Source organism: Mugil cephalus, chromosome 4, assembly GCF_022458985.1.
Source record: "Mugil cephalus isolate CIBA_MC_2020 chromosome 4, CIBA_Mcephalus_1.1, whole genome shotgun sequence".
NCBI lineage: Eukaryota > Metazoa > Chordata > Actinopteri > Mugiliformes > Mugilidae > Mugil > Mugil cephalus.
In genome coordinates this window covers 14,767,747-14,793,744 of record NC_061773.1, presented here as the reverse complement: position 1 = coordinate 14,793,744, position 25,998 = coordinate 14,767,747, and the positions used below count along the sequence as shown (strand labels likewise).

The window sequence follows — 25,998 nt, the reverse complement described above, 5'->3', positions numbered from 1 at the left end:
CACAAATACACTTTTTAGAGTGTAGGCTCCAGCAACCCCCACAGCCCTAGTGAGGGTAAGTGGTAGTAGAAGATGAGATGTTGGACATGTCAATTTGCACCCACAGCTGTAATTCATTTTTTTCTTTCTGCTTAATATCTTAGAGTTCATAACAGACTTGTGAATTATATATTGTATATATTATATATTGTATATACAGTATAAGTGCTGTTTGTGTTGTCAGACTGGTCGGCATGTTTTTTTAAATTTTTTATTAGTATTATTAAGATACATTAAATTAAGCTCCCAGTGTTAATGTCACTCCTGTGCGTCTGTCAGCCCACATATAGTGAAACACTTTACCCTCTTATAAACTATACTTATACTTGTGGAAATGTAGGAACAAGGTCGACATACAACATGAGTCATCCAGGTCACAGTGACTTTGTCACTCATCCAAGTAGCTTCTTCACTTCTAAGGGACTGGTGGGAAGTTGAGGTTTAAATTTGGAACTCTGTGGGTAAAACCATCACAAAAGTGCTGGACTTGTTTCTGTGTGAACCAGAGACTGTTGCAAACACACTCACTGTTACCTTCACCCATTCAAAAAAAAAAAGGTGAAATATCAAAAGGCGCGATTGATTTTCCTCTAATTTTATTTCAAGGTACTGTTTTAGTAGCTGCTCTCTGTGTCTGTTAATCTGTGATAAGTTTTTTTGTGCAGTTGCTAAGCTAACCGCAATGCTAGCAGTTTGTAGCAATGTATTGTTGCGTCAACGTCGCATCATTGTTTTTGTGTATTATTGTAGGAAAGTCAAGACTCCAGCAGCACCTGCAGTGTGTGGAACAACTTTATTAGGCCGATGCGTTTCGGCTCAAGGCCTTCATCGCGCTTGTCAAGAAATGTTGTGTGTTGTTAGAAATGCTCTGTGCTCTCATCTTTCACCTACACAATCTCTGTGTAGATGCAAGATAAGGCCAATGAAACGAAGCAATAGGTGAGAAAATGTGAATTCCATAGCGAAAAGTGAAACCTGGAAATGAAAAGACTTCCCCAAAAGGACACAACCACTCAGAAGTGAAAAGTTCACTTCTTTATTGCCTCTTGTGCTGTAATACAGAGATTCTTTAGAAAAATACAAAAAAAAAAAAAAATGTAAAGTTATGAGAAAATATACAAAAACATACAGGCGTCAAATATAAAGGGCTATAGAGTGTCAGACGGTCGACACTGTCGTAGCTGAGGCGGTTAGAGCTCCTGAAATCCGATGAGAGAACAGAGGTGAACTATTTGAATATCATAGTGTCAGATCTTCCTTTGCTGTTTATCAGCTGAGGAAACGAACAGTTCTGTGTGTAAACTTATACATCATCCGGTCTAGAAAGTGCAGAGAAAAGATGATGCACGAAAGAAGGTATTTAGTCATAGTTAGTAGTGTATAGTGAATCCTTTAAGACTCTCGCATCGTACTCCACCAACAGACCACAGATTTAGTTAAAAGTGATTTGTTTTAATTCCCCCCTTTTTTTGTTTGTTTGTTTTATTCTAACCCAGTTTCCAGGCCTCATAGGAAATATGTGAACGTGATGCCTGTATTATAAAATGAGCCAACCCTGTCTGGTATCGGGAGTGGTAATAACACTTAGTTCTTCTAACTGTCCACTCTGACATGTGTATTTGCTATTCTACTGTTGGTAACAAACAGACAAACAAAAAAAGCAAAGCAAATCGACTATAAATACATTATATTCAACAAACTGTATAAAACAGATCAAGTATAAATAGGGCACTAAGAGAAATGAACTGGATGAACACTGAGTGTGATGGAAACTGCTAATCGTATTTTCACTAAGTTAATATCTACAGTACATTGATTACATCTAGTTTACAAAGATAGCAACATGCCTGTGATCCTCGTTGTGCACTGGTATAGGTGCACGTGTTACACAGAGGTCAGAAACAAATACCGTTAATGTGTTCTTTAATGTGTTCTGGTTCATTTGTGCGTGATAACAAAAAACAGATTTAATATCCATCTGTTCATCTTGCAGCCACTGCTCTGTTAATGACGGCAGGGGAGGGGGATGTGTCGTTGTTGTTGTTTTTTAGGAAAAAAAAAGTGTACATAATTATGTAATTTACAAATGTAACATAAATTTGATTTTATATCAAAAACTTTCAGATCACTCTCACACTCCTCTGAAACTGCACAGGCTTTGTCAAAAGGCAACGTTAGTTTGGTTTCTTGTCCACTGACTGGAAGAGTGTTTTAAATCTCCCCCTTTGATGCTTCTGCCACGATGTGCCCTCCTCTCTCTCGCTCTGCTCTTCTTCCTTCCTGTTTGCTCTCAGCGACGACCACATCACTTCCTGGACAGGAGCTGGTTCTCGAGCTGCTCCAGACGAGCCGTCATTCCAGCCAGTGGGCAGTCAGTTAAGGGAATATGAAGATATTTACAGGAATTACAGCAAATAGTTCTGCAAATGAGGATGCGGTTCTCGGTCATTCATGCCAAGAAACAAGGATGAAACAAGGGCAACTAGACTTGTTGGGTTTCTTGAAGAAATTTCATCCAGGTAGCTTCTTCAGGTTATTTATGAGGAGAATCTGTCCACAGGTGAGCGGCTGATATGAAATAGACCCTTATCATGTGAGTTTCAGGTGGACACCGCCTTCAGAAAACCCAACTCTACCTGGCTTCAAGAAACCCAGTCTGTTTGACCTTTGTTTCATTTTTTTAATCAACATCCATTAAGTGTATACCCCTTCAATCTTTGTAAAGAGACATGATAAGATTAGAGAGATGAGGACCTGAGGGCAGCACATTAACTTCTAGGCCAGTGATGTTTCTTCTGGATCAAGTTGTAAGATTTTATTTAAGTTTCATGAGTCACTAATTATTTAAGAAGCAGCAACATTAAAAATACAAAAAAAAAAAAACTCACATGCAACTGCTGGCAGGGATCACAATTATTCACCTGTTGCTTTTAAAAGTTTACGATATATCTACCACGATACCACAGTTTCTTACCTGAAGTCACAGAGAGGCCTGTGTGTAAGGAGATTTTTTTTTTAAAGGATATGTTTCTGGTTGAGCTGCTCCAGGCTGCTCATGGTCGCGTGCTGAAACTCCACCAGACTCTCACAGGCACACGGATCCTTCACCTCGATCTCACCCTGGCTCTCCTCTACCGGAGGATAGAGAAAAGAAAAATCAAAAAAATTCACACAAACCTTTTTTGCATTTATCTTTTATCTGTATATATCTGTCTTGAAGGCTCGATGCACTGCTCGTATTAAACTGTTTCATTTTCAGTGACAAACATTAAGCTTTGATGTCATAGTTCTATAGGTTTAAAATCTCTTTTAATGTTTTGTCTTTACGTTGGATCCCATATTGATGACACATTTTACATCTGGATCCATTTCCTACAGCTGTTGTGTCTTTCTGCCAGTAGATGGAGACAAAGATCAAGACGTCGCTACAGCTACATGCAGCATGTAAGACTCATGCTCAGTTTTACTTTACAGAAGACAAAATCTTTTGAAACTGATAGAATAATTAATCATCCATTTATAATTTTCATTTTGTCTTTGACATGGAAATGATGTGGTATGTCTGTCTGACATGTGGCGGGATAAGAGGCTTAAAGATGCACAAATACTGCTACATTCATGAACTGTGCAGCTTTGACTTGTTCCTTCAAGAAGTACTTTATGTGTGTGTGTGTGTGTGTGTGGCTCCTCTGAACAGCTAATGATCGGCCCCACAAATAATAATAATGAAAAAAAAAGAAATGAGGTTATGTTGTGGTGTTTGACAGGACTGCACCTGGGCAGACATTGAGTTTAAGGTTCTCAGCGATGGTGCTGATGGCGGTGAAGTCAGTGGTGTAATAGAAATGTTTCTCCACAGGCTCAGACGCAATCACACGGAGCTCATCTTCCACAGCTTTGCCGACGCCCACAGCGTACATGGTGATACCTGCACAGAAACAACAGGTTTTCAGGGATAAATCTTCACCATCGTCTAGAGCCAGAGGGTCTTTATCTGGTCATCAAAGTGTTTTGCTCTATAACATTTGTTTAATATAATTAAGGGGGAGGCTTCAAATAAGCAGTATTGGTTCTTTCCTTGCACTACATATCATATTAATATATTTTCCTGTGAAATAAAATAGGTAAATAGAATGAAATGAATCACCAGCTTCTTTGGCCATCTTGGCGTACTCGGTGATGTCGTCCTGCGAGCGTCCGTCTGTGAAGACCAGTCCGATTCGGGGGATGTTGCGCTTCAGAGGACGAGCGCCTTCTGCCTCTGAGAAGCTGTTCTCCAGCATGTGCTTCAGGGCCAGACCCGTCATCGTACCTTTCTCCATGTAATCAACCTAAACAGGGACATTAATCGAGGGGCCCATGATGTGGTGCAGGCGTTCTTCATCCAGCAACATTTCTTAAACATGTTTAGATTCATAATGGGCCAGTGGATCTGTGACGTTATATTTTTGTTGTTTAAGTCTCACTCTTTTTATTTTATGTGCTTTAAAGGCTAGTGGTTCTTTGTAATATGTCTGGTGTTAACATCCAAAAACCAAGCTGAGACAAGACAAGATGGAGTTTCTTGAAGTTGCTTCGCTTCTTCAGTTCGAATTGGTCTGTTCTGTGAAAGTTACGTCTTCAAGTTTTTGGATATGTGATGACCTACAGTATGTCTTCATGACATTGTTACCTTCATGACGGCAGCTTTGATCTCATCAGCCGTGTGGTACTTGTTGAGAGGGAACTCTGTCCGGACCCGACTGGAGTACTGAACCAGACCCACTCTGGTACCATGAACAGACACATCCAGAGAGTCCACCACCTGGAGCACAGGAGGAGGTCAGACATGTTCATCTGGTACAGTTATAGTCACGTCTACTCTTCATTATGTGTTTATTTTGTTTTGTATTTATTTTCTGGCTCAGACGAATGCAAACCTACAGTATCCATAATGTACAGGAATTATTCATTTATTTGTTCTTATTTGGGCTGTGATAGTAAAATAATGGCCTCACCTGGTTAACAAACTTTTTGACCAGCTCAAAGTTTTGGGGTCGGACGCTCTTAGAGCCGTCAATCAGAAGCACCAGGTCGATGTTGGCAGACTTGCAGGCTGAAGAAGAAGAAGAAAAATGAATACTGACATAATACAGTGGGTTAATATTAAAGGTTTTATTTTTATTGTGCAACTACCTTTTATTTTTTTTCTCTATCATTATCACCACAAGATATACATCACTGAACATTATTAGGCCAAGAAACGTAAATATACAACACTTGTTTAAATAAAGTTCAGTTTGTATTTGTTGCTGAGCCAGATATACGGTACAGGACGGGCCTTTCTGTCAGTGAAGTTTTACAGGTGCAGAACATTTCAGCACAGAAATAACTAATATATAAATACGACGGTGAGCAGTAATTTACACATGCATACGTTTTTTTGTCTGTGAAACTCTTCTCAGTGTTTTAACAATTAAATGTGTGTTATGTTTTGTGTTACACTGACATGCAATGGGGATGTTTAAGTGAAATAATTAAATGTCAGACCTACTCTGATATAATTTATATAGAATACATATAATATAAAAATTGTTGAATGGAGAGGAGCCAGTTCAGTCAAGCTCTGGACAGGAAGTCTCTCCTAATTAAATCAAGTTTTGATCCTGACATGCTGACTGGACTCCATCCAAAATGACACCTCAGATATGTTTTTATTCTTTAATGTTACCCATGATAAGCAGATGTGTTGGTTATTTATGAAATAATTATTTGGTGTCACCGGGTCAACGTGTCTCTTTATCTCCAGTCTCAGTCTGGTGTCATTGTGACATAAGTCAGTGTTTTGCAGGAGTCCTCTTAAAGTGTGTTTCTTGAAGGGATGATAAATGAGGCGTCCTGTCCCGCCACATATCATCAGGTGGAGGTGCTGTGTGAATGTTACTGACAGGCACTTTGGATTCCTCTCCAGAGGAATCTTAGTCCAGATGGTTTCTCCCAGACATATTTGAGCTGCTTTTAACATCAGGACGAGATCCGGTTCATTTTCTCAAGCATCTTTATTTCATTTCCTGTAACACAACTTATTTTCTCTTACTATGACTCTAACGTCTGCTCTTTATGCTTTTCCCTTCAGAAGCGCTCGCCGAGATCTGTCCCAGTGTCGCTGGATGACTCCTGATTCATAACAGGTTTAATGGCCGACAGTAATGCAGGTCACACTTAGACGACACTCTGTATCTGTTCTCTGATTTCCGTGCTGACCTCCTGACACCTTAATCCAAAACGTTTAAGGATCTAAGTCGACGCTCTGCATCAGAGTTTTGTGTTTCCACAAAATAAGCTAAAGTTTTTAAGACTGCAACTGAACAGATATACGTTCACGTGATTGATTCAAGTCCGACTTACTGCCACAGCTCCTGCCATCATCTTGCAGCAGTTGTCCCTCAGGACAGATACAGTAGTAGGATCCTGGAGTGCTCACACACTGGTGCTCACAGCCGTGCTCCACTGTTTTACACAGGTCCATGTCTGCAGACACACAAACAGTAAACACAACACAAACGTGCAGACCAGGCCGCGCATTTACCTCCATAAGTGATGTCCTACTTCACTGGGTAATGGATCATCATTATTATTATACAGTAGTTCAGTACATGATGTCTGGCTAACGGGACAGGAAATAAATAATGGACAGGAAACGACACAGTGTCAGCTCAGTGAGATTTAGATGTCTCTTTTTCTTCCTTGTCCACATGTTGTCAGCAAAAAAAAAAAGTTACTATAAAATAGCGTGTGTGTGAAATCCACTGACTTGTGCAGGTCTTCTTGTCCTTGTTCAGTTTGTATCCTTTGTTGCAGCCGCAGGTGAAGACGCCTGGAGCGCTGACACAGATCTGTTCACAGTCGTGCTTTCCCTCGGCACACAGGTCAATGGCTGTGTAACACACACACACACAGACACAGACAGACACACACAAAGTTATTTCCATTTATAATAATAGTGTAACATGCGTTGATTTCCTGTGTGGATGTGGTTCTGCATTTCACACAAGTGGATCTAGATCAAGAGCAAGTGATGCTGGAGGATTCATTTGTATGTTTCATCTGATGTTGTGGTATAATCTAAGTGGCGTTGTGTGTTGTCTGTTTGTTCATCCTGCTTCACATCTGAGAGGACTGAAGAGACGGTAGGAGGAGAAGGAACAGGCTGCCCTCCAGTGAACAACAGATAAACCAGGTGTGTGTGTGTGTGTGTTTGTGTGTGTGTTTTTGCTAATGTGTGTACACCTGCGTGTGCGTGTATTTGTGCGAGGGCCTGACTAACGTGCGCAGGTCTTCTCGTCTTCATTGAGTGTGTATCCTTCGTTGCAGTCACAGGTGAAGACGCCGGGCGCGCTGACACAGATTTGTTCACAGTCATGTTTCCCCTCAGCGCACAGGTCAATCGCTAAACAACACACACACACACATCGGGTTAAAGTGTGTGTGTGTCGTAGATGTCTCTACTAATATTGGAGCCAAGAAAATGATAAAGTTGTGAGATCTGTGTTGAATTTTGTGCATTGGAGAGGATCACATAGACAAGAATTGAGAATATAAATAAAATAGATGGATCATAAAATAAATCTTTGATATCCTCTTTATTCTTTATAATACTTTCGATCAAGGTCTAAATCATATTTAATTTTGACTCACAAGTTGTTTCTAAGTTTTCAAAAAGCCAAGAGCAGCCGACAGTGTATCATTTAAAAGTCATAATGCTGCTGTGGTATTTGGGTTAAACAGACGACACAATTACATGGTGCATCGCTCCAGCTTTGAAGAGTTGGACGGCTTCAAGGGAATAACAAGTCTTTGGCTGCGCAAAGGTTGTAAATTGTCTTAATTTCACAGTTTTCTGTCAACAGGATCCTGTACTGCAGCTGTTCCTGTGTAAATACCACTGAGACATCTGTACATTAGTGTGTAGCGTGCATGAATATGTACAAACACGCTGATGGCTTCCTTTAGCGTGTATATAACAAGCTTCCTGGTGAATATACACTGTGTGTGCGGCTATTTTTTTATTTATTTATTTATTTATTTTTTCAGATTAATGAAATAAAGAGGCCAGTTTGGTACAATTTTGATTACAGAGACTGGAGTACAGGTGTTTTCTTCATTAGTAATCAGTCCTTTAAGTGTCTTCATCAGTTTCAGATGTGGATTTTTATAAAAAAAAAACAGGATGTCAGACCCATAACAAATAACCCCTTATTACCTTATTTCACCAAAATGGTTTCATTTTACAGAGTTTTTGCTCATTTTGCATTATTTGCTTCCACAAAACTGACACAAAGCAACACAGTTGAACCTGAAACGACCTGACAACTCATCCTCAGTCTTATTTGAAAATCTCTTTCGGAAGCAGCTTCGAGGCAATCGCCCAACTTTACGAGATCCTGTTCTGGCTGAAAAATTTGCTAAATATTGCAATGAGATGCCAAGTGTTCTCATGTTGCTTAATGTAACTCTGCCGTCTAATTACAAGGACCTGGTTTCAAGGCGGTGCAAATATCAGAAATAGTTTCAAACTAATATATATGTAATGACTGATATGCAGATACAGCGACGCGTTCCTCCAAGTGCTGATGAAAATGATTTTCACCAATCTGCTACATCGTCTTGTTCCATCCAAACCTCTTTGGAGTATGACAATAATAAATTTAGAAGAAAGAGTAAGTGACACAAATGGTCTGGTATTCTTGGCTATTGTGTGCGCTCTGCTCCGCTTTACTGGCCCACGGTGAGACGCCCCTTGGATGAGTGAGAAGGCGACTGAAATGAAAAGTGCAAATGAATTGCGCTCCAGCTGCATCATTTTGGGTCTGCACCAAACGACAGAGCCAGCGAGATCTCAGCAAAGCTTTTTATTTGTGATTTGCGTGAGAAAAGCAGCTGCCAGAGATATGACGGTGTCTTGAGTTTTAAGAATCTCATGACACAACTGCGCTATCTCATGCTGGTTTTCCCCCTGTGTGCGTATGTGTTATTACACTTGCTGCAGCGCACAAATCATGCATGTGTGGTAACAGCGATATCAGCGGTGGACATCAGGCGTATGTCTTTTCATCACATGCTCTTCGATGTTTGCGCCACTTACCCTGGCAGGTCTTGCCGTCGTCCAGCAGCCTGTATCCTTCGTTACAGCGGCAGTGATAGCCACTGAGCACACTCACACACTCGTGATCACAACTGTGGTTCCCAAACGAACAGTAGTCGATCACTGAGGGGGGGAAAGCAGCGAGGCCGTGAGCAGCAGAAAGGGCAGCAGCAAAGTGAGCGGGGTTGCGTTTGTGTTCCTCACAGTTTGTTTCACCTAAAACAGGCGACTTCTAAAAGAAAAAAGTTTTATATGCTATGAAAACTGTGACTCCAGTTTCAGAGAATTTAACTGTTAACTTGAGGCTGAACACTTCCCATAAACGCGTGTCTCAGACTGTGCTCAGCTCAAGGCTGGAGTATAAAGGGATGCACTGTAACTCATAATTTTATAGTCAACTTTTAAACAAATCGGTGCCCTACAAATTATTTTTATTGGGACAGATGGAGGAACGAAAACGCGAACCCACGCTCACTTCACGAAGCAGCAGAGGCTTTGTCTGAATCCATTACAGCCTGCAATGAATTCTCTGGTGAGGATTACGTGATCTGTTGTTTGTGCGTCTAAATCTGCGTGTGAGACTGACTTGAGCAGGTCTTCTTGTCGTTGTTCAGCTTGTATCCTTTGTTGCAGTCGCAGGTGAAGGAACCGGGGGAGCTGATGCACAATTGTTCACAGTTGTGCTTTCCCTCCGCGCACAGATCTATGGCTGAAACACACATTCACGATTCGTGGAGTTACTTTTTCCGTGATCAATAAGTGCAAGTGTCCTCGGCCTGTTTATCAGTTTAACTTATATTAACCAGCCACAGGTGACGAGGTGTGGATAAAAGGACGTGGCTGGAAAAGGCCTGAGAAGACACCAGTAAGCTGAAGAAGCTCACCAGGCCTAATTTTTGTCATCTGATGTTATATCCTTTAATGTAATGTGGAGAAATAAATCTTTTTTTGCATGTTGTGGCCGTTGTGTCCGACTCAGACCAGTATTTATGCTTTTTTCACACTATAAAGGAGTCAATCATTTGCTTACTACAATACCAATTCGCATCTTTAGCATTGTCAAGTATTGTCTTATGCAACATAATGTAGAGTAATTTCCATTATTAATGTTAAGAGAACATGTTGTAGGCCGCGGTCGTATGAATGTTTATGTCACTGAAGCGCTTCTTGTGATTTGACTTTGCAGTTTGTTACCTGTGCACGTTTTCCCGTCGTCATTCAGGGTGTATCCAGGCAGACAGAGGCAGTGGTAGGAGCCCGGGGAGCTCTCACAGATGTGCTCACAGCCGTGGTCCGACTCCAGACACATATCCATACCTGCCGAGCAGAGGAGACCGATCTCAGCACCCATGAGACTGTGAGCGGGGACTGGGTTAGACGTTTGTGTCCTCATTGCAGGCGAGAACCGAGAAGAAACATCTCATTGGTCACCACTTTATGATTAATAACGACATTAAAGCTGCTGTATGGAAGCCCAAGACTGCAGTTTCTACATTTACACACTATGTTTAACGGTCATGGATCTTATACATTATCTCTTCTTTGTAAGATAAAAAAAGTGCTGGGTTTTCTAAAATTGTCTCCTTCTGTCTTGAACCACTTATCTCTCAGTTAATCCTCGTAGCTACATAATCAAAGGGGATTATATAAAAATCATATTTCTATTGATGTCGTCTCCTACAAACAAGCAACAGAAAAAAGAATAACAGCTGCAGCTAGTTTCTCATGTCATCTGCAGATACAGTGAGGAAATAATCTCGCCAGCTTCAGATGTGGAGGAATGACATCTACCCCGGGACGTCTGCAACGATGTGTGTGATTTCAGCCCCACACCATCAGTCCTCCACCAAAAACGATGTAGTTAATCGCTTACATATTGATTCACCATTTTATTCCAGGTTGATGTATCCAGGTTAGACTGATGGCTGATTTGAAAGAGTATCAGGTTCACTGTGGTGTTTCTAATTACATAAAGAATTTAGTTGAAGCCATCTGCATTAAATTTGAATTCCAGAGACTTTGGCTACAGTTTTTACTCGTGTCAAGACGACTTTAAATAAAAGTAATCCATTAGCTGCGTTAACCTTGAAGGTCTTCGCCAGTTTCGGATGTGGAGTTAATGAAAAATAAAAAGATGCCAAATCCATAAAGAATGAGACTTTGATGACAATTTTTTCTATCATTAATGTTCTCATTAAGGTTTTTATTTTTTCATTCTTTGTTCATAAAATCTACATTTGATGACCTGAATTAGTCCTGTTTCGATTGAAGAATTATTTTTCAGAAAGTACAGTAAGGGAAAGCCAACATGTCTGCTTTGTGTTTTTGAAGACAGGAGTCATTTCCTGCCGACCGGTCTCACCGCAGAGCTTGTCCTGGAACTGCAGTCCGAACTGGTGAATGAGGTCGAAGGACTCGACCAGGAAGACGTGGTCCTCGAAGGGTGGAGAAGCCATGGCCCGCAGCGACGTCATGTCAGCCCTGGCAACTCCCACGGCGTAGATCTCGATGCCTTTCTCTCTGGCCTCAGCCGCCACCTCGGCCACACGGTCCTGAGGACGTCCGTCTGTCACAATCACAGCCACGTTCGGGACCTGAAGGGGAAGAAAACACTCGGAGTCAGAGCCGAGGTGAGGCAGGAGGTGGTATTAACGAGATGGAATTTGGATGCAAGGTCAAGAAAAATACTATAGGCTGAGCCACTAAAACAAAGCTTAAGTGTTGCGGGAAACTTTCAGATCAACGTCTGTGAGTTTGATGGAAAGTCATTCAACTACACACTAGCTTACCAGGTTTAATGAATGTGTTTGTTGGCTGTACACATGAAGCGTACTTTAAACAACAGATGTTGTTGTTTCAGAGACTTGTACCTTTGGCCTGTCTCCAGCCTCGGGGGTGAAAGCTTCATTCATCACATATCTGATGGCGAGTCCAGTCATGGTTCCCTGAGCAAGAGGGATGATCTGATTGATGCCTTTCACCATGCTGTCCAGCTTGGCGTGGGCCTTCAGAGAGAACTCACTGCGGACCTGAAAGCAGAGGGGTGAGTGATGACAGGTACTCTGTTCAAATGACTCCAATCTTCCACTAATAATTAGAATAAAAATGCCTCATCTGACCACATCAGTCCAAACAGGCTGATCTGATCAACCTGGTGTTGACCTTTAATTATGGTTTCTGTCTGGTTAAAATAAATCCATTGTTCTGAGAAAGGGGTAAACATCAGGTGATGATTTTCCAGAAGAGGCAGAAACATGGAAGTAGAAAAACATCCAGCTGTTGAAGCAAGTGTTCATCTACTCCAGGGGTCTTCAGCATTTTCAGGCCATGGACCGAAACTGAAGTAGGGACCCCCCACCTATTATATGTGTTTTATATTAAACTCAGCCTAGTGCCAGTTGTCTTGATGTATATAAGTTATTATTTTTACTATTATCATTTTGCATTTGATATTAAGCTATCCCTTATCCCTTTACGAAAATATATAGGATTCATGTTCATGTGTATTTAAAGTAATTTAAATTTTGGAAATTGAAAAAATATACAAAAAAATGTTTAATCAACCAAAGATTTTACAACCTCCCCTGCAGTACCTCCGCTGACCCCCTGTTGAAGACCTATGTTTTACTCTATCAAATCAGAACTTGAGACAAAACTGGAGGAAAAGCCGTAACATTTCCTGCTGCTTTGATTTGTCCAAAATGTTCTGATGTCTTGGGTCATGTAAACTCCTTATTTAGTATCATCTTATGATCAGGTGTAATATTACTATCCGTATCAGCTGCTCAGAGAAAACAGGCTGTATTCCAGTTATCTTAGATGTGATTATTGTTGAATGAAGGTGTTTAAAAAAAGAGCGCTGAAGATCATCAACCAGGGAATAATAAGCAACATCAGAGATGGTCGAGACACCTACAGTACCTGGCTGGAGTACTGAACCACTCCCACTCTGGTGGCGTTGAGTCCGATGTCCAGCGTGTTGAGAATATCAATCATGAACTTCCTCATGGTCTCGAACTCGTGCGGCCTGACGCTGCGGGAGCTGTCGATAAGGAAGACCAGATCCACCGGACCAGACTTACACTTCTGCTCAGGACCTGGGGGACAAATCAGACAAAGTCAGGAGAGAAGTCGGTGAGCTCCTGAGCTACAACCGACTCATCTGATTTTCACAAGGACAGAGGTTGAAGAAGTCATTCAAACTAAATATTTTTGAACATGAATGAGTCAATTAAGTTACACCCATGTTCCAACAAGTGCAAAATCATGCTTCCTGTTAGAGATTTTTTAATGAAGCCTGTTTTGTATCTAAATTTTAGCAGCGGATTTGTTCTTTGTGAGATTTGGCAGTAAAAGGAAAAACTGTCGTATCCTTCGAATAGTTGGTGAAGTCAGGTTTGCATGAATAATGCAACAGCCTGTGAAGTGTCTCCTACTGAACATACAGTAATCTAGTCTAAGATAAACTACTTTTCCCTCTGTGGATTTTCAAACATGTCGGTTTAGCCGTGTGTGTGTTGTTTGACGGAAGCTTTCCTCGTATGTCTTTCACATTATTTACCACCTGAACTCACTTCTCCGTTACTTCAGCTGCCACACGGCGCCTGGTTTTGTCTTTAATTTTTCGGACGCGCTCTCATGTTGTAACATCATCCCGGTTCAAAAGCGCTGCAGTCGTGAATGAGGTATGAGGTGAGCCTGTGTTTGTGGCGTGGCTTTATGGGCTGGAAAGGGATCGTTTGATTAATGCACTTCCAGAGTTTCTTCGCAAAGGCCAAGCTGAAACTGGGAGTCACAACAGGAGCGACTCAGAGGCAGCTTGAGGAGACACGTGGGACTGTGGAGGAATCCATCCTTACTTTCAAACGGAACAATGGTCGGTTTGTAGCAGCCTACAAATCTGTAAATTTATGGCCACATACAATAAATCAAGTCATCTGGAGATTTAATGTAAACAGAATCCAAATGTATTGCTATTATATGTCCACTGAGGTTAAGTCATGAATCAGGAAACTTCTCATCGTTGACTAGTATTTTTTTTTCTTCCTAAATGTGACAATCAAATCCACAAACACCAAGAAACTGGTTTCTTCTTCTTCAGCTTCAGCCTTTTAAATGTCATGAACATTAGATTTTGTGCCCGATTTCCCAAAAAAGGAAAAACCAAAGCTCGGTGTGGAATACTATGGAGAAATGCAGTGAGTAAAGTTTCCTCTCAGTTTGCCTTAGTTTTGTCGGTTATCTCTCACGGTGCCTGCAGACTGACCTAGTTTCGGCCGACCGGTGGCGAGAGCAGCCAGGGTCAGCAGAACGAAGCCACACAGCGCTCCAAGCTGTCTCATCTTCATCCTGATGATAGCGATCTAGACGAGTCGCCCGCAGCCGAACTGGAACAGGATCAGACTCTGTGAAGGGAAGAAGCGGCGGGTGAGTGGAGGAGGACAGATAATTTGGTCCACTTTATGTCTGATGTGTCTTATGGGACGATGTCTGGACCTCCAGGTTAAGAAAGAAGGCCAGTTCTGTGAGATGATTCATTTTATATATTATTTTCAACAAGATTTTAATAAGTAATGAGGCAGCTCCTTAACACAGGGATCAAGTTAAGTTTTAGATCTTGTTTTTGATACTTTACACACAGATTTATAGCCTGGATTGAGTTTAATCTCAAACTTTAAGTGGGAATGATTTTTAGAAACAGGAAGAGTGTCTTAGTTTTGCCCTTCAAGCCTCTTTTTTTTTTTTTTTTTTTATGGACAATAGTTCCATTTGAAGGCAAAATTGGAAAAATGTTTCAAATTTTTTTCCACAACCTTTCACAAACCAGAAAGAGCATCTACACAGTGATGTGTTCTACTACTACAAACTTGTTTTGTGCTTAAACCTCAACCATGTGGTGCAGGTTCATTCATATAATGTATAACCAATGGAGATATGCTCAGTGATGTCATGCACAAAAAATGGGAGCACATATTATATAAGATATTCATAAATTTAAAATGGTTTATATCCCCGTCTGGTAACCCTGGTGATATTTGTTCCACTTTTTCTGGAGCAGAATCTGGGGAAACGAGCTGGGGAAAGTCTGTCTGGCTTCCAGGTTATCTGGGATGCTTTCACACAAGGTCATTGTTCCAAAACCGGGGGTGTTTTCCCCTGCCAGGCTGGTTTGCTATCGCCCTCCGTCCTGGAACAAATCAACCAAGCTGCTATCGGCCTCCGCGCAGGATTAGGTCTTTCCACTCCGAGCGTGTGGGCAAGTGACTGTTGACGCTCATCAGAGCGATTAAAGAGTGTAGAAACAGCAGATTCCTGCTCTCTGTGTTTGTAAAGTGATAATGATGACCGTGGCGGGCGTGTGTTGCAGCGGGACATTCCGGTCCTGCCTCGTCGTAAAACACACGTCTGCAAACACCTGGATACGGTGCGCGGCAATTCCTGCTAATGGAGGGCTGTGGATAAACACACACGGAGTCCCTAATCTGCCCGTGTGTCTGTCAGCGTCCCTGTAGGCGATCAGCGCTGCCAGCAGCAGAGGGATAATGATAATGTCTGGGAAGTATTTATGTTCAGGGAACCAAGTCAATTCAAACAGGCAGCACCAAAGCCAGCCCACAGAGGGGTCCTTCAGGGCCTTATCACTCTTTGACTGGCGGCCAGAGCCCGTGGCCTTCACTGGCTCACATCATCTCTATTTGTCGTCTTCTTTTCTTTCATCCTCAGTGAGTGGAAGTTCAGCCAAACATGTTGCACATTATTCATGCCCCTATGTTTTTGAAGAGTCATCTGTGGCTATTCCTTTACATACTGGCCTCACTAAAAGTTCCCGTATAACACATTCTTGATTCCTTCTACTTGAGAAGTATAGGCCTGATTTTATGACTCCACTGAACCGTTACAAAGTGCTGCAGGGATACTTGTCACTTAAAGTCATGTCTACCAGACAAAGACAAACACTCACAGCTGATGCTTTGGCCTGAACACATGGGAACGTCACCTCTTCCCATCAGATCAGGTGAATCTGTTGATCCGTTTAAGAGGCGTCAAAAATATTAGACATTTTATGTCCCAGAGTGCATATCCTGTGATATGATGACTGGCATTACTTCAAGATATCCTAAGAGCGACTTCACATATGTACAACTGCTCCAGTACGATAAATCTGACCGCTGATCTGAACGCTGAAACGATCTCTTCACAGACGAGAGGGAAGAGAACAGATCAGAGAACAGAGAAACTGCCTGCACACTCTCACCTGCCAATCCAACATCAATTTTAATTTATTTATGTTCAATTCAATTTTATTTATATAGCGTGAATAACAATGCAAATGGTCTCAAGACGCTTTACAAAAACCAACCTGAAACCTCCAGAGCAAGCCTAGGGGTGACAGTGGCAAGTAAAAAGTCCTGTGCGCATGCTCCACAACCACTCTGCTGGCGTGTGACCCCGGAACAAAAACATCCACAAAAGCCGGTTGCAGAAGAAGAAGAAAGTAAACAGAGCCGCTAGAAGAACCGTCTGAGGGATAGTAGCATCTTATCTGCATCAGAAGTAGCGCAAACATTACGTACAAGATTAAAAAATGTACTATTGCCCCTATGGTTGTTGTTTAAATGGTGGTCCGCCGCATGAACAACTCTTGTTTATTATATTACGTAATAGGTCAAGCGGAAAACAAGCCGTATCAACGTGGTATTGACCTGCTGAAAGGACACGTATCGCCACCTAGTGTGGAGGAGGAGGAGGAGGAGGAGAAGAACATGTTACCATCAGTTATTCGATTTTCTTCCGCTGCATGTAAACTGGGACAAGGACTGTAGTGAGAAAGTCGAATTTTGAGCATAAGTCGATTAAGCTCTGCATGTAAACACACTTTATGTTGATGTTACTCTTCTGTCCATCAACACATAAAGCCCCACTAAAATGATTTGATTGGTCAGCAGATCCTTTGCTGGAGCATAAACAGTCCCCAGTGGAGAGACCCCAGACCAGTTTTCCAAATGTGGGGATGGGGAAAGTCTGTCTGGCTTCCAGGCTATCTAGGATGTAGTCTTGCCCTGTTAGAAAGGGGGTAGTATCAGCCTGCATGCAGTCGATGTACAGAGTGGTTCATTAGCAGTCTGAACACGCTTTACCATCAGAGCAATATAACTTTGTTTAAAAAAAAACAAGCAGTTTACCCAATGTATCTTGGGAAGGCTGAACAGCTGACAGCTTCACATATGTACAGTACCACTGTTTCCTACCTGTAACTTAGATGCTAGATCAAACTGAACATGTGGTTAAATTTACAGAACTCTGGTAGATCAACCACAAGACGCTTATAAATGCTGACGCTTCATTTTCTATTTAAGTATTTTATTCCTACAAAACTATTAATCAGCTCAAAGCATTGAAGTGATGGCCAGACTTTGTCTAGATTGTCCTGTGAAGACAAACGTAACCAGGCTTAATGTAACGACATAGCATAATACAGGTTGGGAAACACCCGTACAGTCTAATAAAGATCAATGGTGAGGATAGAAAAAGATCCTCATCATTGTGATCTTTGCCTAGAAGCAACGTGCTGCATACTGAAACTGAATGTAGTTACTTTTGCCACCAAGAGGGGGAGGTAAACAAACCAACTTCCAACTTTAAAGGCCTCATAAACCTGGAGGAATTGTATTACATTTATAGTGACATTCCATAATATATATAAAAATCCTTGAAACATTTTGCGTGTGTGTGGCACAAAGACTCCTCAGTGTGACTTGCGGCTCCTAAACGGCAGTAACCAACCAGCAGCCCCCCACACCCCCCCTCTTCCTGTCTCCCTCGCCGTCCACTCACCAAACAATGATTCACTGCGATCCTGCTGCCGTTCCGTGTGCAGCACCACAGGCACACAAACACACACACACACAAACACACACACACACACACACACACACACACACACACACACACACACACACACACACACACACATACATACACACACATACATACACATCACCGTTGCAGCTCCGCGTGGGTCACGGACCAACGCGTGCTCCAAAATTTGCCACAAAGAGAATCATTCAACTCTGACCCAATATTTTCTCGTTAAACATTTCATTGACTGGGTGGTGGTGGAGGCTGCTGCCTTTGGCGACTGAGAGAGAGTTAACTGTTAAATATAGAAATGGGGATCCTTCAAGTAACACAAACTCTTCATTCATACACATACATCACAACCGTGATATTCATTTAAGAGAAAATAACTTATGTTATTTTTACTTATGTTATATTGTCTAATCTGAAAAGAAAAATGAGCCTTAAATATAAAGTAACAACCGGAAAGTTTTTTTACGTGGAGCAGTTTGATGCCACATACTGGAGTTTTATCCAACCATAGCGCTTACAGAGGCGGTCAAAGAGCAGGAGCTCTAGTTATTGTTGGCTTGAATGTGAGATTACTACGACTGATGGAACTGTTTATTAAAAGTCCTTTTCAGGTCCAGGCAGTAAAAATAAACCTCTGGATTTCTTCCTGTCTAATATTGGTTGCAGCAGTAATTCAGGAAGGTGAAAGGTCAAGTTAAATAATCACCTTATTTCAGCTTCCAGACGCCAGACGACGCTCAGCCGTATGATGCAGTGGACTTTTTACCATGCTTGGTGGTTTAAATCTGTAATTCTCTGCCATTTTATTCATTTTTTTTTTTTTTTTCAAGTTAAAAAAAAATTTGCAAGGTTAGGACTAACTGCAGGTCACATAGTTCCCTCTGAATCACAGTAAAACAAGCGGTATTTCAGATGAGATTCCCTAAACCTGAGACTAGTTTGACACAGATTTTTTTTAAAGTTCCTTTAAGCTATGTGGTGCTTACTTTTGTTAATCTGAACAAAGCATGCACGAAGAAGATTAGTAATCACAGAGCAGAGATCCAGAAAAACAGCGACGACACATGTTCACTTTTGAACACAGAGCTGCAGTTCTGTTTTCATTCTATCAAACAACTGCCCATTATCAGGCCTGGATTTCCTGTTAGTGCCGCCCCCTAGAGAAAAGAGCACGGTAATGCATTCTCCAGATTTCTCCCAGATGTCCTCTAGAGCTGCAGGCAGAGGACAGAGGCAACTCTCACCTGACACCGTGAGCGCTCTGCGACTTCTGCAGAACACATTGAACCGGAGGAAGTTTAAGGTGCTTTAGGCCAGATGTGATGGGTCTTTATGGGTTTAACCACGGCCGAGCATCCCATCCTTTAGGTGGATGTAATTAATTCATTTATTATTATTATTGTTATTATTCAGTTTTCCAAACCAGGACTGGGGACTCAGACCTTAATTGAAAATGATAGGCCACGCAAATAGTTGAAATGAAAATACTGATGTCAACCACAAGATTTTAGTTTTTTGTTAAATTCCTCACACACAGTAGGTCTCATGTATAAGTGCTTTACATCACTACACTTCTTCAGCCACGCCCATTTTAATATAGCAACATATACGGCAATATAATTGTGGTTGCAGGTCTAACATATTCTAGCACTTCAATGAAAGTGAAACTGGGATCAGTCTCTCTGGTCATTTAACTTCCTGATTCATGAAAAAAAATAAAATCTCATCCATATTTACATGTTACATGTTCGTTTCTCCTCTGATATCTCTTTGTCTTTCAAACGGATGCAGCAGAATTTTAGAAACGGTAAAACTAAACGACCTAGGTCCATCTTGGACCTAGTTTGTTCATGCGGAGCCAAGACAAAAGGATAGACCCAACGTATGTCAGTCACAGCGCTGACTATTTTCCAGTCAGGTTTGGATGAGTCCCTCTCCCTGCTGTCCAAAACGTCGGTCACTGCTCCATCAAGCTTGACTGAGGTAACTCGTCCTCCATAAGCTGGTCATAAACAAAACAAAGACAAAACCCAAACAAAGCGCTTTAACAGAATCGTTAAAAAGCCAGTAGTGGGAACTAGCAGTAAATAATGTGCGCTGTAAAATGTGTCGAGTACGTGTTTTTCTGGTCACTGAGACTGCTCCTTGTCGTTTTCCTCCCGGCTGACTGATAGAAAACACAGACATCTTGTCGAGTCCTGTTTGTTTTCAACAGACTGATGTTTGTAGCAACCTGACAATGACATGGGGAGACACGTCGGCCTCTGACATGGAGGTATTCAAAGGTCAACGTGCGTGAATAACTACAAACACAGCAGCTGGGTGAGTTTCTTCATCGGCTGCTGTGTCTAATTACTGTTTAATGGGTTGTGGACATTTACATTTTTTGTCACTTTCATGGTGAAATGAGACGATCATGTTTATCTTATTATGAAGACCAAAAGCAGGAGAAAACGACTAGCCTGAAATCAGCTGAAATAAATATATCTGCTTTTGTTAATCCACATGAAAAATGCTAAATACAACCAGCTGACATCTGATGAGGGGTCTCATCAAACAGAAACTAACCAAGAACTATGACGCCTTCAAATGCAGCTCCTGTGTTCACATGGTAACATCAGTAAGTCATACAAGCTCTGCTGCTCGGCAAGTGTGGGCTTATAAAACGAGCCTACACTCAGACATGTTAGAGAATTAAAACTTTATACGGCTAAATTACAGTATATGAAATCATCATCCCCCGTCTCCGTTTCTGAAAACTTGAATGTGAATACCATGAGAGAGGGAATACGGCCCAATAAAAGGCAGCAGTTGTCCAAGTATGACTCCTCTAAAACAGTTATGTCATATTTTCCCAAATTTTAGAATCAGTTCTTCCTTTTTATATGTAAAAATCTAATCCACAATCAATAAAGTAGAGGCCTTCAACGTATTTCAGGTTTCACCCCAAACTGATGGAGAGATTAAATAGGGACCACCGACCTACTATATGTACTCTATATTAAACTCCGCCTAGTGCTATTTATACATATACATTGTTATTATCGTTTTGCATTCAATATTAAATGATTCAAATAATACACAGGTTTTAATATTAATTTTTTTTTCAAACGACAATAGGGCGTTTGAGAGGAAAATTAAAAAAATATATAAAAACTGTATAAAAGGTGTTGTGACCCCTCTGCAGTGCCTCCGTGACCCCTAGGGCCTCCGTGACCCCCTGTTGAAGACTTAGGCAATAAAGGAGCCTTCAAACACCATGAAGGGCTTTCCAAGCTTCCTAGACCCGGTAATTTAGCAAACTTTGTAGGCTGCAGTGTCTCTTTAGGTCTTTTCTTTGGTTGCTGCGCCAACTTTAAGATGCATTGGACACAATTATGTTTGTTCAGGGTTTTTGGAGTCTGTTTCAGTCTAATTCACCAGTCAAACAAATGGGAGGCAGAAACTGCAGCAGAAACACTGATTCGTTTAAATGGTCGTTTCATTATATTCAAAGAGGAGCATGATTTTAGTCATCTATATCATTTTTAAGCGCACACACTCACTGGCGAAATTAAACATTAAAACATTATAAATCTTGTCATTGTGAAGGTTTCTGGTATTCACAATTAGTTTCAAATAACTAATCATTTCATTTTGGAGGCTGACGTTTATAGTTCTATGGAATTGTATCGTGTTATACCAACACATTGTTCCTATTGTTTTGCCATTTTAGTCAGTGGGCTAGGCTAAATAACACAAACACTTTAGTGTTTAATTCTGTAGCAACACAACAAACAACATTCAGTAGAATAACCTCCTTTCTGATGCTGTTTCGCCTTCAATTAAACCTTAGAACAATTACAAATGTGTTAGTTGTAAATAAGACCCATAAACTGGGGAAGAAAAAACACATAAACTTGAAAGAAGTTACACAGTGGAAATGAAAATAAAAATCCGCCTGCAGTGTTTGCCCAAGACAAAGGTGTGTGTGAGAAAGCTGCCGTTCGGGAACAGGTGATTATCTCCTTCTCCACACAAACGGAGAGATACCGTAATGTACGCACACACCAAGACCAGATAACAGGTCCAGGATGGAGAGCAAACATGAACACACTTATGAACATATACACGCACGTTTTTGTTTTTTCTTTCACTGCGGACTGGCGGTACGGTGGAGTGGACGCGTTGCTCTTTGTGATTAAGCCGATTGATCATTTGAGGAAAATGTGCATGATGTACTGCAGCGTATGAAACTTCTGGATGGACAGAAGCTCAGTACGGTTTTCACTCGAAGCCAGAATGAGAAGAACAGCAGGAGTGTCTTAACCAAGAAGCTACAGAGCAACAACTTATCCTCAGGTTTGTATTTACGCTTGTTCATTTGTATTCGTGCGAGTTAAATTAATATGTTTTACTCTTGTTTAAGTTCGTACGCTCTGTTATCGGTCTCACTCAAATTCAACGCATTGTCTTCAGTGACAGCGCGAACACAGATAGTCAACTCGAAAAAACGTCTGACTTCAACAGACCATCAAACTGCAGCACAAAGCCAAGCTGGTGTTTAGTCAACAGCTGCAGGAAGTGGATGTCACACAGCTCTTTGTCTTTCTGCACAGTGATGGCTTTGTTTTATAAGCACTTGTGCATTTGTTCCTAAAGCTACATCACTGTCGTCTACAAAGAGCTCTCGCACAGCTAACCCTGAACTTCTAAACTCTAGACTGTGAACCCGAGTGACACTCTGTCCCGCTATCAGCAGAGGCCACGCCCACCATGGAGGAGCTGGACTCCGGGGAAGAGAGCAAGAAGGGTGAGTAGAAGATGCTGTTGCCAATTAATGATTTCATTAAGCGTACTTGTAAGGCTTTTTTGGGAGGCTGAGGATCCTGAACCTCCCCCTGTTGGCCAGACACAGTCCTCCTTTGTGTGCGCCAGAAAAGGTCGTCTGGAGTCTCTATGTTGGGAACTCACTTCAACAAAGGTCTGGTCTGGCCAGTCAAACGGTTTCAGCGGGGCTTTTTGTGAAGCAGAACGTAATGGCTCTATCCAGTTTCTTGGCCGGTCGTATGTGACTCTCAATCAGCAGAGATGGATCCAAGCCCCTGTGGAGCAAAACATCTACCTTCCAACACCAGATCCTGCACGCGAGTCCGTCCCTCTGTGTGTTTATGAGATATGAAGCAACATCCCAGCAATTCTTACACATTCTGACAAAAAAAAAAAATAATATTACAAGGGCAGTTAAGTTTAACACATTTACTAAATATAGTTGTAAAGAATTGATGTTGTTTTCTAAACCTGGGAAAGAATAAACTGCTCACAAAGTACATAAGAAGAAAGTTAAAAAGAAAAGCAGCTTGACATGTCGCATTCTACGAGTAACTATATTCTGTGGGTCATCTGAGCCGTGGGCCCCGATAACCATCCACCGACCTCCTGCTGGGGTTGTGACCCAGGGGTTGAGAATCGGTGGCAGGTGACGGATATTTGACTCCGTCGCTGACGTCCTGTTGGAAGGTTTGTCAGAGGCTGGACGACTTATTCAAGGAAGGACTTGGATTAAGTGTTTTAGGAGACACACGTTTTATTGAACCTGCTTTCGTTTCCATTTAAGCATAGAGTTTACTTTTTCAAAATACAGTATAAAAATAATTCCCGCTAGTAAGGCTTTTATTTGAGTGCTTTTTAGCCGTGTGAATGTTTTGATGCCACTGATGTCAGTACTGGTCCCTTTCCTGCTTTATTTCATCCTTTACAAAACTAATGTCTTTTCCATCAACCTCAGTTGTGGTTTGGAAACATGTTGAGCATTATTTCTGCTTTACAAGAAGCCAGACCAACGACATGCATCTGTAATGTACAGCTTCACTTCTCGCGCGGCTGCAGACTCATGATATGTCCAGTTTCTCGTGAATTCCACTTGTCTTTTTAAGATTATGTTTGCAGACGATGCGTTGTGTTTTCCCAGTATAGGTATAGTAGGTTTCATTATAATGCCTGGATGGATTTGCATTGTTATATAGATGAGCTGCATCAACCTCGTCAGGAGGCGGTCAGGGTGGAAGGTGCATAAACTCTGTGGTTTGCAGAGAGTATGTGGTTTGGGTCAGGAAAAGGTTTAATGTCTCCTGTCACTGTGGAGTTTTTCCCGTCTGAAACTGGATCGTTGACTATAGCAGTAGTCAGTATTCAGTAATGATCATTAATGTCACTCTGTCAGGCAAATAATTTCTCTTTCATTGTTTCTTTTTTTTTTGTTGTTCTTTGAGCCCAGTTTGCTTGATTATACTGGTTCAACCCACTAACGAATTATCAACAGTCAACTGAGATGAACTAAAAAGTTAATCTGATCCCAGTCTGTTGTCTTTGATGACTGGTCACGAATGGAGATGTTGAAGAATGTTGTTTTTAAAGTGGGAGCCAGCGCCGCAGTCCTTACATGTGAGAACCATTGGTTTTGTGACGTCTGAGGCTAATTGTTCTGGCAGTGAGTCTGTAAAGGTTCTCATTCATCCAGGTCACGGTAAAACAAAGCAGAGAGAAGGGGAACTGGGCTTGTTGGTTTTCTTTAAGACGTTTCATCCGAGTCTTCCGTTCTAATGAGTGGCGGCCAGTCGGGTTCATATTAGGAACATCTGTGGGTGTTGCCCACCTGCAACCTTTTTAAGCTTTGTTTTTATGGATATTATGGCGGCCGGCCCGTTTGTGATCGAAGATGCCTCTCCTCAGGTTGTGATTAAAGCAACAGGTTAAATAATTACATGTGGAGGAAGAGGAGGAACGTATGGAGGCCATGTGTGAGTTTTATACAACATAGCACCTTTGTTCTTCGTATGTTAATGCATGTTTAAGTATGACTGACATGTTGGATTCATGGTGAGATGGAAACATTTTAGCTCTGCAGTTCAGAGATCAGAAAGAGAGACGGACAGGATGGTGGTGGACCTGTGCAGTGAGACGGGTACTGTAGGTGGTTAGGATTTGAGTGACAGCTGGAGCCCATACTGAGATGAAGACACAGCACTTCTTGTTAGTGGCTTTAGATTGGATCCAGATGTTGACTCTGCTACTGTTAGCACTTTCACTGACTGCCTGACTGTTTTACTGTCTACCTGCCCGCCTGTCTCACTCACAACGCTACTTTCTGTATGACTGAGTGACTCTGTCACCTTTCGCTATATCTACTGGAGACTGGTTTCGCAACGACACAATCAGACTGACACAGATCACAGCAACGTTCAGGCTGCACATAGCCTTCCTGATGAATAAGAAGATTATCTACTGCTGTGAATTCTGGGTAATTTAGGACTGACTAGGCAACCTCTACCCATAAAATGATTGTATCTGTATAAATTCAACAGATGCTAAAACATTTTAATGTGATATTTCAGCAAAGAGTTTAACAATATGAATCTTTTAGTAGCATTCAACCTGTAGCAGAACGTGGCAAAGTTCAGTCACTTCTGCTTACTCACAGCCAAATGAAAATGACTTAGCTTGCTAACTCATTATTTAATCTACCAACATGTCAGACACCAGGGAAGATGTGTGCCTTTACCCATTTAATTCAGTTTTCATCGTTTTGTGCTGCTGAGTCAACAGGGGTCACTGATTGCGACCACGGAAACGCAGCTCTTGGCTCAGAGGTAACGTGGCCAGCTTGCTTGCAGCGGTCCAGGGGTGGGTCATCGTTACAAGCTGACTTGTTCAAACTCATAAAGCAAACACACGCCGCTTGTATTGCAGATATTAAAATATAAATTTTGAAGATGTGTCTGTGTTCCTGATATCCACATATGGGTCAGTTATCAAACGTTTCATTTGCCTCCGTGTAAAAAAAAAAAAAAAAAACTGCTTCACTGTATAGTAACTCTGCTTGGGCGCGCTACCACTGAACTGTGCCATCTCTTTACTGCTCTGCACAGAGCGTCACCTCCAGGCAACCAGTGTGAACCCAGAGCGTTCTTCTCCTCTGCCTTCCC

At 41.6% G+C, this 25,998-nt stretch overlaps 2 protein-coding genes across 6 annotated transcripts in view; one reads left to right on the top strand and one right to left on the bottom strand.

Annotated features, from left to right (window-relative positions):
- Nucleotides 1–1,059: 1,059 nt before the first annotated feature.
- matn4 (matrilin 4) overlaps nucleotides 1,060–25,998 on the bottom strand; it is a 26,015-nt gene continuing 1,076 nt past the window's right edge. Inside the window, exons 2-17 of one of the 4 annotated variants that reach the window (XM_047583590.1) lie at nucleotides 14,430–14,568; nucleotides 13,085–13,260; nucleotides 12,034–12,192; nucleotides 11,526–11,757; nucleotides 10,358–10,480; nucleotides 9,750–9,872; nucleotides 9,164–9,286; nucleotides 7,346–7,468; nucleotides 6,833–6,955; nucleotides 6,427–6,549; nucleotides 5,037–5,134; nucleotides 4,712–4,843; nucleotides 4,187–4,370; nucleotides 3,815–3,967; nucleotides 3,066–3,170; nucleotides 1,060–2,403 (exon numbers count right to left, since the gene is read on the bottom strand). In XM_047583590.1, coding sequence (XP_047439546.1) covers nucleotides 2,345–2,403; nucleotides 3,066–3,170; nucleotides 3,815–3,967; nucleotides 4,187–4,370; nucleotides 4,712–4,843; nucleotides 5,037–5,134; nucleotides 6,427–6,549; nucleotides 6,833–6,955; nucleotides 7,346–7,468; nucleotides 9,164–9,286; nucleotides 9,750–9,872; nucleotides 10,358–10,480; nucleotides 11,526–11,757; nucleotides 12,034–12,192; nucleotides 13,085–13,260; nucleotides 14,430–14,511 — 2,118 coding nt within the window. In that variant the 5' untranslated portion in view covers nucleotides 14,512–14,568 and the 3' untranslated portion in view covers nucleotides 1,060–2,344. The remainder of the gene's footprint in view (nucleotides 2,404–3,065; nucleotides 3,171–3,814; nucleotides 3,968–4,186; nucleotides 4,371–4,711; nucleotides 4,844–5,036; nucleotides 5,135–6,426; nucleotides 6,550–6,832; nucleotides 6,956–7,345; nucleotides 7,469–9,163; nucleotides 9,287–9,749; nucleotides 9,873–10,357; nucleotides 10,481–11,525; nucleotides 11,758–12,033; nucleotides 12,193–13,084; nucleotides 13,261–14,429; nucleotides 14,569–25,998) is intronic. The other 3 variants (XM_047583591.1, XM_047583592.1, XM_047583593.1) reach the window with 3 other exon arrangements.
- rbpjl (recombination signal binding protein for immunoglobulin kappa J region-like) overlaps nucleotides 22,056–25,998 on the top strand; it is a 23,961-nt gene continuing 20,018 nt past the window's right edge. Inside the window, exons 1-2 of one of the 2 annotated variants that reach the window (XM_047583594.1) lie at nucleotides 22,056–22,375; nucleotides 22,773–22,826. In XM_047583594.1, the coding sequence (XP_047439550.1) occupies nucleotides 22,264–22,375; nucleotides 22,773–22,826 (166 nt within the window). In that variant the 5' untranslated portion in view covers nucleotides 22,056–22,263. Of the gene's footprint in view, nucleotides 22,376–22,736; nucleotides 22,827–25,998 lie in introns of both variants that reach the window. The other variant, XM_047583595.1, reaches the window with a different exon arrangement.